Genomic DNA, 11,561 nt, shown 5'->3' on the forward strand with positions numbered 1-11,561 from the left:
CTGCGCATCCGCGCAGTCTGATCAGGATCCATGCTGTTCGCTAAGGGTTTCTCAGATTGCAATAGGCATTGAAAGCGAACAGTACGGATCCTGACCAGACTGCGCGGATGCGCAGGCTGGTCTGGATCCATGCTGGTCGCAAAACCACTATGTTGGTTTTCTCATGGCACGATTCAGATATAGAATAGATTTCTTGATCCCAAAGGAGCATAAAAAGATAACAACACTGAACACTTACAACGAAACGATGTTGTCCAAGACTTCAATTTTGTTTCATTTTAAAAAAAAATATTGCCAGTGTTGACAGTAAAATTAAAATATACAAAGATAAGGTTAGAGTCATGTTTGACCCTTAAAAAACTTAAGGGGGCTTTTGATAAATAGTGCTACCTTATCTTTCGATACATTACTTGATGCACTAAACTTTTAAAGGGCTATTTGCTAATTTTGCTACATTAGCTTCGATTTATTTCACTGAAAAGTACAAATGTATCTGTCATATGATGAAATACATATGCACCTTTTTCACCGAATACAAATGAATCGAACTGGTATCAAAAAAGCGCCACGGACACGATGTTACGTTGCCCAAAGCGCGTTACATAACGCTGTTGCAAGGTTAAGTATTAAAACTATTGTATACATAGGTTTTGTAAAGTTTATTATTTTAAAGATCATAGTCAGAATGCACTTTATCCTGTCAAAACAGCCGGTATTGTTTCTGAAAATATCAAAAAGAGTCTGTATTTAAAATTATTCGATACGTTCCTTACGCTATCGAAATAAATTTTAAGGCCCAGCATGATATTTAAAACAGACTTGATTTACATTGACCAGTTTACTGCCCATGAAGTTGTGTTCGAAATCATGACATTTATTTCAATGACTCGACGAAAATATCTGGTCTGATGTAAAATATTTCGTTTGAATTTAGTGGACTAGTAATCACTTTCGTCACTTTCCGTTTCTTTACGTATTCTCATAATAACACCTAGGCTTTTTTCAAGTTGATACGAAATTTATTCGCCCGCCCGCTTAGCTCAGTAGGTAAGAGCGTTGGTCTACGGATCGCGGGGTCGTGAATTCGATCCTCGGGCGGGGCGTATGTTCTCCGTGACTATTTGATAAACGACATTGTGTCTGAAATCATTAGTCCTCCACCTCTGATTCATGTGGGGAAGTTGGCAGTTACTTGCGGAGAGAACAGGGAATCCAGGAACACTGGTAAGGCTAACTGCCCGCCGTTATATGACTGCAATACTGTTGAAAAACGGCGTTAAACCCAAAACAAACAAACGAAATTCATTCATTATACTGAACTTAAAGAAGTCACGTGACACGTTTTGTTACAACACAGTCACGAGATAAAATATACATACCAGGCATTATACTGATGAAATGTGAGAATTGCACCATTTGGCCGTGTATAGATCCGGCGCATGTGTAAGTTCCGAAAGATGTCGCGTCTATTTTGACAATGGTCAAAACATCTGTTCCTGCGACAGCACCCTGATTTGGTGTATACTGAACAGCAGACACCCCGGCAGGCAAAGTAGAAGTCTGCAAGAAACAACATACATGTATTTAAAAATGACAAGAAAAAATCACACATTTTAAAGGTTGAATAATTATTTAGACCTCGATGAAATCGGAATGAACTTCGAAATGTGTAAATATATGATTATATTAAACGTACGCAACAAGGATATAACAATACGGGAAGTATATAGGGCACCGCCTTCGTTATTTGCGAAATTAATCCTACTAATTTTGTATATTTCATTCTCTTTATTCCAACCATGTTCTAAAGTTACAGAAAACAGCATGATGGAGCTAACAAAAGTTATTTAGAACACAAGTTCAGAACAGGATCTTGTTAAGTTTTCAAAGTTTTTGCATAAGACACAGCATTAAGCACTCTTAAAGACAATCGGCAATTCCATTGCCATTGCGTATTCTTGTATTCGCTCTTTTGACATTCTTCAAATGAAACATTTCACAGCAAAAAAACATGGCTTTCAATAAACACCGGAGTTTGCCGAAACAACATACACAAAACAAGTAATAGAATGTAAATAGTCGAAGTAATACTGTAAAATCATTAAATTTTCGTGGGCATGAAATTTCGTGGTTTTGGTCAAAACGGCAATTTCGCGATTGTTAATTCGTGCATAAACACACATTTAACATAAAGACAATGGAATTATTGGTTCTTGTGATTCTTTACATTTCATGAAATATACTCAAAAAACATCCTATGAAAAATTTGCAAAACCCCACAAGTAATAAAGTAATATCAAGTAATACCAAAGAAGCTATGCTTACTCCATTGAATTTCCAAGAATATCTCTCTGCCGGTGGTATAGTCACACATGACAGTTGAACCATACTTTCATATGCAGCTTTGTCAGGGGCGTTAATGACAATTTTAGGAAGTGGAGTTGTCGTCCATGAATGAGCTGTTGTAGGAACATGAGCTATAGAAGGAAAAAGAATAAATGTTTAGCAAACTGTAACATTACTTCGCTGATCAAGAAAGGAAAAGTCTTAAAGAGCTGCTAAGGAATTTTTCAAAACAAATGTCCATTAAGCTTTATCTATAATAAAATACTCAGCCAATCAAAGTAAACAGAAAGAGAATGTTTTTGTTATTTGTATTAAATCATTCTGAGACGGTCGTAAATCGTAAATCGCAAAACATGGACATTTGTCTGATCAGTAAGCTGAACATAAAACTCTTAATTCCCACCTTCAGATTGGAAAACACATTTTATGTAAAGAAAAATACAAATGACATTTTACAGCAACGTTTCGATCTCATGGGCTCTATTGTGATTATGCAAATTATTCTTGGGAAGATGGCATTTACTTGCGGAGGACAGGTTAGTACTGGTTCAGATTCCAGGAATCATGATAGAGTAATTGCCTGCAGTTATATAACAAAAATACTTAAAAAAACTCATAAAATCACGTTCATTTTCTGCTTTGTCTAGACACAGAACCTCGGTTGTTGAAGAAAACTCATATTAATCAATATGAAACAAACAAGGCATTTTTTTTTATTTCGAATGAAATACGATAATTTTGAAAGGCCGTTATATGATCAAATAATGGGTTCTACGTTCCAAGTGAGGCTCAAACAAACCTCAGTCAGGGAAATTCAAGTCAGTGAACTTAACTACACGGTCAGCCCGCCCGCTTAGCTAAGTAGGTAGAGTGTTGGTCTACGGACTAGGGGCAGGGGGTGAGGGGGGCGTATGTTCTCCATAACTATTTGATAAACGACATTGTGTCTGAAATTATTAGTCTTCCACCACTGATTCATGTGGTGAAGTTGGCAGTTACTTGCGGAGAACAGTTTTGTACTGGTACATAATCCAGGAACACTGGTGAGGTTGACTACCCATCGTTAAATGACTGAAATACTGTTGAGAAACGGCGTTAAACCCAAAACAAACAAACAGATAAATAACCACTCGGTCACATAGTCCCCTCCACAGGTAGAAGGAGGCAAACTGAGCAAAATGTTCTCGTGAAGACAGTATATTTCTATATTCTGAACCGAATATGCCAGAAAACTTGACTTTTGTTTTCCAGGTCAAATCATAACGAAAGGGGAGATCACTCTGGCAACGGTTTAAGTACAAGAAAGCTTGAATTTGTAAGGTGTGCAGACATCTTTATACTGATTCAACGGAAATATTTCACGCAAATAAACCATCATCACTATATTGTTACAAGTTCCCGACTTACTGTTAATTATTAAATGTCCATGCTATTTCAAAAACCCACGTGTTTACCATTAAGAGATTAAATGCAATAAATGTATCGTATTAAATCATTACCTACTTGTTTGTGAACTATTGTCTACACCGTTACATAAATCCGAGTGACTGCAACAACCAATCCGATTTTGACTGAGACCATTCTGAGCGGAGTGTGACAAAAATGACGTCACGGCTGCACATTGCTGGCAACGAAAAGAGAAACAAAAACAATAGTTTTGCTTTCCGTCCAAAAGCAACATGCCTATTTTAAGTTCCTTTAGTCCGTACGGTTCTATATGCTATACACCTAACACTATGCCTACCCTAATGTGTAGGCCCGATCCTATTTTAGTAAATGTTTTTATGGTTTTCGATATTTTTTTTCATTTTTTTAACAAAAAGTTGCATTACTGCACTTTTTATGCTTTGAACATGGCCAATGATGTTAGAAATCAACTTAATGATGCTCTAAAGACATAACACCCCTATTTGTAATATTTCTTGATACACACACAAAAATAATTTCCGAAAAGTCTCACTCCATGAATTAAAGTAAAATCAGACCTACCTACCTTAATGTTTTTAGCATATTACCGGACACAAATATTCTAGGCCTTTGTAGAACATATAACGACATTGTTATATCAATTAACAAGATACAAGAAACTTTAAGGGAAAAACCCAAAGTTAAAGCAAGAGAAAAATTAGGGTAAGAGAAATTACCCTGTACATAAATATATTTTACTGACATGGTCAGTGTCCAGCAAATAAGACGGTAATAGACATACATATGACACATGCATAGAAAAGTAGGAGTCGGGTTTTGTGTAAAGTGTAAAACAAAACCTTATTCCCTGACTTGTATAAGAAACTACGGAATGAAAGGTATAGAAAGGAGAAAAAAGAATATGAAAGGGTCATACACAGTACCGATCAATATCGACAGGATTTCTAAACGTTGAGCTTATGATCCCTTCAAATGAGATCAGTTTTGTGGCAAATTAGATAGAATGGTTATGCAATGGTGTCTCATAAATGTAAAAGATAGCTTTTTCAGACGAGTGACACTTTATTTAATATATAAATCTCTATTTAAATCTAATTTTATCTTTGGTGGTATATTGCGTCATTAAATGAAGCCTGTAATCCTGCTTGCTTAGTACTAAATATCTATAGATAGCTATATCGTTTTTCGTATGATTAATATGTTATTAGAATATGGCTGTTCACGTAAAATCTGCGCCCTTGCTTTTAGAGTCTTATATTATTCAAATGACCAAAGCAATTTCAGGCAATTTCATTAGCTATAACACATATCGAGTCAAACCTGTAAAAAGATCATTTGAAAGGACATAGGACGGCTAAGTTAGAAAACAGCAGACTCTGTTTGATTGTCTGTTCATAAGAGATTATGGCATATAAAATACCAGTCACGCCCAAAGCACAAGCTTCAAGGAAACTCTTTCATTAAATAATATTAATGGATTTTATTACGTTACATGATCAAAATTTGTTACACTTTATAGCAAAAATAATGGGCGAGCTTCACAAAGTTAAAAATATTTCGTTATATTTTTCTATCACTGACTGGCAAATTAAATACTTTATTAGAGCGGATATGGTAAAACAATTCAACAAAATAATGTAAAAAGAACATTAACTGAAGTGAGTGGTTTGAAAGAATTTACTTACTATTTCGTTCATACATCTTAGCTCAAATCTTGGGTTTTTATTGTGGTAAAAGCACTGAAAAAAGATGTGCATGAATAAAGTTTAGATAATATTGAAATATGAATCTTATTTTAGTCTCCAAATCCTTCCGTGGAAATATTTGATATCTTTATTCGAATTGTTTAATTATTTTCCTGTAGGCAGAATATTTTAAACTTTGTGTACTAACTGATAATCAAGTTCATAACGGAGAGTGTATCAAAACTCATAGATACCTAGGTTATATCCAGGTAATATCTTAAATCATCTGCCCTTGAAAGTAGTTTTATCATTATTTTCGTTATTTCAAGGGCAGATAATCATTGCCAAGACTTGGTTTCTATGGTTTGTTTTATTTCATATTTCTGTGTTTATTTGATTCACTGCCAGTCAATATAGATAGTTTTGCAAATGTCCTTAAATTTAAACACGACAAAATGATAGAGCGAAGTCCCAGTCTTTCCCATGGGCCGAATTTCTTTAAACTTAGTATACCGACTTCAATTGAAGTCTGAAACAGAAAAAAGTCTTGAGCAGATAATTCAAGACGAAGCCTGGATACCAATGGTTTTTAATATATATTTTCGATTTAAACTTGATTCTCTGTCAGTACACAAAGTTTGAAGCGTTTTGCCCGTAGGATTTTTTTGCCCGATATGCATTCAGGCACTTGAGCCATTCACCTAGTATAGGGAAATAGATTTTTTTATAATATCACAGTGTCTTAGTCTTTTTCTGTAAAGGAAAAACAGAACTGTATGATTGTCATATTCACAGTACTTTAAATTCATACACATTGTGTAGTACTCTACTGTAACAGTTGTTGCCTGATATATTTCTGAACCAGTATTTTTTTTCTTGGTGTAAATCCTGCTCACGGCACCTGTAATAATTTATTTATTTATTTATTTGGGTTCAACGGCGCACCAACACAGTAAAGGTTATATGGCGCCAAACAGGACTACAAATTTTGGTTTCACATCTCATTTACATCGAAATAAAGACATGAGGTATGGAATCAAAATTTGCATGCCTGCTGGAATCACAGAGTTACAGCAAACCCAAGTGTTAAGACTCTATAAGTCGCCTCTTACGATCATGCAAGGGTAAGGCAGTGGTTCCAATTCTTTTCATACACAGATCGTCCCAGCACCACACGAGACCCAGCAATATTGTAGAAAAATAGGTAATGTATCAACAACTCATTACAAAATTACTAATAAACATTTATACCGAGGTCGTATAAAACTTCTTGATAGAAAAAGGCGAGAAACAATGTCCCACACTGCAAATCACTACTTACTTTTTGTCCTAGATTACATTCCACTATTCGCCGACAGTCCTGTATTTGCATGACGTCCTGGCATTCATAGCATCGCAGTGCATTGGTGCCGATCAGGAGCAAATGCAGCAGGAGCAAAACGGATTTAGTAACTACAACTGCATGTAAAAGATTAATTGGACAATGTTTCAAATCAAGCCATATCTAATTCGACTACTGATATAATACAATTACAACAAATCGTTAGAAAAATAATATACTGCTTATGATTTCTTACTTATTTTTACAAATTTAAAGAATATATTTTTCAAACAGCACCAAAACGAAAGTACTAACCGGTCAGTTCGAATTGATGTTCATGATCACAATATGAAAAATAAGGCTAGACAAAGATATTAATTCAACAGTTATCAACATATTTAATACTGTGTGTATGTACCTTATCTTATTTGAAATTAAAGAATAGATGCCTCGAAACAAATGATAATTTAAAGTCACTTTCGGAATGACAAATTTATTGTACCCCAAAATATGGGAAATTACTGAATAGCGAAATTAAGGCCCTAATTATGTAATACGTTGTAACTATAAGTTGCATATGTTGTTGAATATTTTTCCGTTCAGCAAGCATCATGGCTCTCCCGACTTTATAAATACTGAAAAGACATTCATGTAAAGAATCATCCTCTATTGCTCAGTTTTCAGTCTGAATTTCTAATTAAAACGTTTATATTTAGAGGTTTGCACTTTCAAAAGTAAAACATGCCGTAAATTTACAAAAAAGAAAAAAAACGGGAATTTATTATTCCAAGTCATTATAATTATTCTTGCGAAAAATGAGCATAATATAAGAAAATATCATCAAAAATAAACTAAGTGTTGTCTTTAATTCCTAAATTGCAACACTACCTCATTGATTTTTCGGTGTCATTTCTAGTTAAAACCTGGTTACAATGAAAATATACATGAATTTGTTTTAAAAGTCCGCTACGAGCAGCCCAGCAAAATTCCTAGTTATCGCAAATTAAGTAATAAGCATTCTTGAATATCATAACGTTGTTTATTCATTGTATAATTATAACTTTTGGAAAAACTAACTTTTGAAGCCAAAGAAGTTTAACTGAATCAATATCATGTTTTATTTCTTCTCTACGTTCAGATTATAATTGATATCATACTGGAATGATGTTAAAAATTACCAAAGTACATTTAGTGTAGAAAACTACACAACAGGAATATTTATTATTTTTTAACAGAATTTGAAAAAATATTTTAGATTCTTCAACAGTAAACGTACATTTAGCTCTGTTATGTTCAGAACAATATGCTGTTAACAAGCAAATGTTAATTTTTAACAAAATATTTTAATGCAACGATATCATATAAAATTATTTCAAATCCCCAGCTATATCGTTAGCTGTCAGAACAATATTTCATTAATGTTTTAGCCGATTACAGTTTTAAGGTTTGTCTGTCTCGTTGGGTTTAAAGTAACAACGATACAGCCACAGGTCATATGGCAACTTTCAAGTCTGATGGTGGAGGAATACAATAGATATCTCTGCGATCATTATTTCTTTATGAATGGACGCCTGGATAGAACCATCGGCTTCCGAAAGCCAGCTGGATGGCTTCCTCACATGAAGAATTCAACACCCCAAGAGAGGCTCGAACTCACATCGCTGAGGTGTAGTGAATGAATGTCAGCCACTTCACCCATACAGCCATGGAGACCCTTATACACTATTAGGATACGGAACTATAGATATGGCGTTTTCACTAATATATTGTGCAATATCAACCACATATTTGGAGTTTTCACTATTATATGGTGCAATATAAACAACATATTTGGCAAATTCACTAGTATATTGTACAATATCAACCACATATTTGGCGTTTTTTACTATTATATGGTGCAAAATAAACCACATAATTAGAATTGTAACAGTTTTAATATCAATTTAAACAGCATATTTATTTGTCTCTTTGAGATGGAAGCATATTATTGCCAAGTGACAATTTCCTCTCGTTTGTCATGTGTGAATGTGTGACTTTTAAAACATTGTGTTGATATTATTATGATTGTATAATAAATGAAAAAATATCAAAGCACTGAAAGTGTCGACAGCAATGGCCTCATTGCAGATCATTATTTGTGTGTTTGCTTGTTTTGGGTTTAACGCCGTTTTTCAACAGTATTTTAGTTATGTAACGGCGGGCATTTAACCTTACCAGTGTTCCTGGATTCTGTACCAGTATAAATCTGTCTCCGCAAGTAACTACCAACTCCCCAACATGATTTATCAGAGGTGGAGGACGAATGATTTCAGACACAATGTATTTTATCAAATCGTCGCGGAGAACATACGCCCTGCCCGGGGATCGAGCATGCGACCCTGTGATCCGTAGACCAACACTTTCCCTACTGAGCTAAGCGGGCGGGGTATATAATTGATGTCAGTAAGTAAATGTATACAGCCTATTAAGTGCCACCATTAAAGTCAGGCAGACATTTAAAAACCCTCTTTGTATTTTTTTTTTTTTTTGTTTCATGCCATATTTCAACAATTTTTCAGTAAGAACCAGTTGGTATTTATTCTATCAGATAGGGACAGATTATGAATATTTTTTAAGTCTGAATTGAAACTGATTCCATTTGTAGTCTATTTCACTGTTCTGACTTAGCAATACAGCGTCAGTTATTGGGGGTAAGAAGCAGTTTATATGAAAATTCCACGAATCTGCTTTGCTACCAGTGCAAACAAATCTTTTAAATATGCACGGAAATTGTTCAGCAAATGTTTTGCATATTTCTAACACTTCATCATGTGACATCTTCAGCCTGCCGACTCCGTTGTTTCTATGATAAAAACGAGTAAAACTCCGATTTCAGGACACTAACTTTTGAGGCAAAAATGACCCAAAGTACCTTATTATCTGCAAATGACTGTCCTAAAAGGTATGTTTAGTTTGAAAGCATGTGACTATTTTATTTATTTTGCTGGGTTTAACGTCGCACCGACACAGTTATCGGCCATATGGCGATTTTCCAGCTTTGATGGTGGAGGAAGACCCCAGATGCCCCTCTTCGAAAATCTGGCCTAAATCTTAATGGACTGATGACCGTTTCCATTTTTGTCTGATATCCGTTATCTCAGGTAAAATTTTAGAACCGCCCACCTACACGGAGCTAGGAAATTTTATTTCAAGCATAAATTCGTTTATTTTACACTTTAATTAATCGTACACAGGAATCCTTAGTTCTATAAAACCACAAATAACAGGTTGAATATAAAGCCCTTTAAAGTATTTCTATCTATTTGATTTAAAACGTATGTGAAACTATCCACTGCCGCTTAACAAAACAATTACAAGCGTGTAAATTTCTTAAACTCTTATCAGCCGTGAATAAACTATGTCTGTAAGACAAGGGAAGTAACACAGTCTAACAGATATCTGTAGAAATACCATAATCCATTGCGCTATTGCTAATCTAAATAAGACCAGGCTTTCCCTAACAGAAATGTAGCAACTTGGTACAGATTTCTGATAGAAAACTGCCTTAACTCAACAGCACAGAATTTGACTTGCGTGTCGTCAGTTAGCAAACGTGACATGTTTAACCTACAACTATGAAGGTTTAAACAATACACAACTGATAGTACATTCCGGTGGAAGCGTCTAATTCCATTTGATTAATCGATAAGCATTGTGGTATGGTAAATCTGTGGTCACGCTCCGCTGCCCACAAAAAGTGTCTTCCTACGCAAATTAGACCTTCATTGAATGGAATCAAGCCTATCACGCGTGAATTGTATGAGACAATGAGCATGCTTCCTTTGATCAAATGACCAAAGTAATTCTTCATCACATGACCAAAATAAACTATAAATAACCTTCAAAAATTCTATAGTCGGTATTAAAACCAAGATGCGTCTTTTGTAAACGCTTACTACTCTATAATAAGTAACGGTAACGTTTGAATGTTAGAAAACAACTGTCAACTTTTGCTTGGTTTAAAAAGAGAAAGGATAAAGAAGGAAGGGAGTGGGTTGGGGGAAATAGGGAAATTAGATTAAGGTTTATGGGGGATTGTGGGATTTTGGTCAGTCTATATGTTGTGAACATGAAATTAGACATTAACTGTACTTCTAATTTCGGGTTAATAGAATCTAATGATAATGTTATTTTGTAGTAAATAATATAATTTTTATTTTGATTTTTTTTACAGATTTAAGTTTCATTTAAATATGATTTTAATAACTAACACAGTCTCTTGTAATTCTAATTTTAGAATGGCTTTGTACTAATTTTAGTATAGTCTTTTTATGATTTTATAAATGTATACAAAGATGAGACTAAAATAAACTATTGAGTTGAGTTGAGTTGAGTTGGTTACCGAAGACCTCCGAATTAAGGAATTATATTGCTCTCTACCTATTTTGCTCGTTTTTTTTTTTTGTTTTTTGTTTTGTTTTTTTTAGATTGCCATTATCTGCATTTGTCAGAGATTACCTCCGCCCCGCCAGGTCAAATATAACGGACTATAACGATCTGCAGATAATTTTAGAAGATAAACAATAAATTTCCCATGCAAGAAAAACTATAATTTTTAAAGAGCTTACTTACTTCCAACAGAAGTTTTCATTGTCTTCGCTTTAGGAACGTAATGTTTAATGTGTGTCAAATCAAGTTTTATCGTAGATAAGGCTTTAGATCTTAAAAATGTAGGACAGCAGTAATCTACAACTTTATCTGAGTATTTAAAATTGAAACTATTAAGTACACAACCGAAGAAT

The 11,561-nt window shown here is 34.4% G+C and overlaps 1 protein-coding gene across 1 annotated transcript; it reads right to left on the reverse strand.

The window, feature by feature from the left end:
- Positions 1-644: 644 nt before the first annotated feature.
- Positions 645-11,485, reverse strand: LOC123543074 (uncharacterized). The gene is made up of 7 exons (XM_045329139.2): positions 11,392-11,485; positions 6,781-6,917; positions 5,460-5,513; positions 3,850-3,970; positions 2,326-2,477; positions 1,380-1,560; positions 645-721 (listed from the first exon to the last, which is right to left on the reverse strand). Exons 1-7 carry the CDS (start codon positions 11,408-11,410, stop codon positions 693-695), a joined length of 693 nt encoding a protein of 230 aa, XP_045185074.2. The 5' UTR covers positions 11,411-11,485; the 3' UTR covers positions 645-692.
- Positions 11,486-11,561: the final 76 nt, after the last annotated feature.

Source organism: Mercenaria mercenaria, chromosome 19, assembly GCF_021730395.1.
Source record: "Mercenaria mercenaria strain notata chromosome 19, MADL_Memer_1, whole genome shotgun sequence".
In the NCBI taxonomy this organism is placed as follows: Eukaryota; Metazoa; Mollusca; class Bivalvia; order Venerida; family Veneridae; genus Mercenaria; species Mercenaria mercenaria.

What these genes read in the sequence shown, in the direction of transcription:
- LOC123543074 (XM_045329139.2), bottom strand. An exon ending in AATGTAATCTAGGACAAAAA is followed by an intron (nt 5,514 to 6,780) that starts GTAAGTAGTGAT and finishes ATCTTTTTTCAG; the next exon opens with TGCTTTTACCACAATAAAAA. An exon ending in AGACAATAGTTCACAAACAA is followed by an intron (nt 2,478 to 3,849) that starts GTAGGTAATGAT and finishes TTCCTTCTATAG; the next exon opens with CTCATGTTCCTACAACAGCT.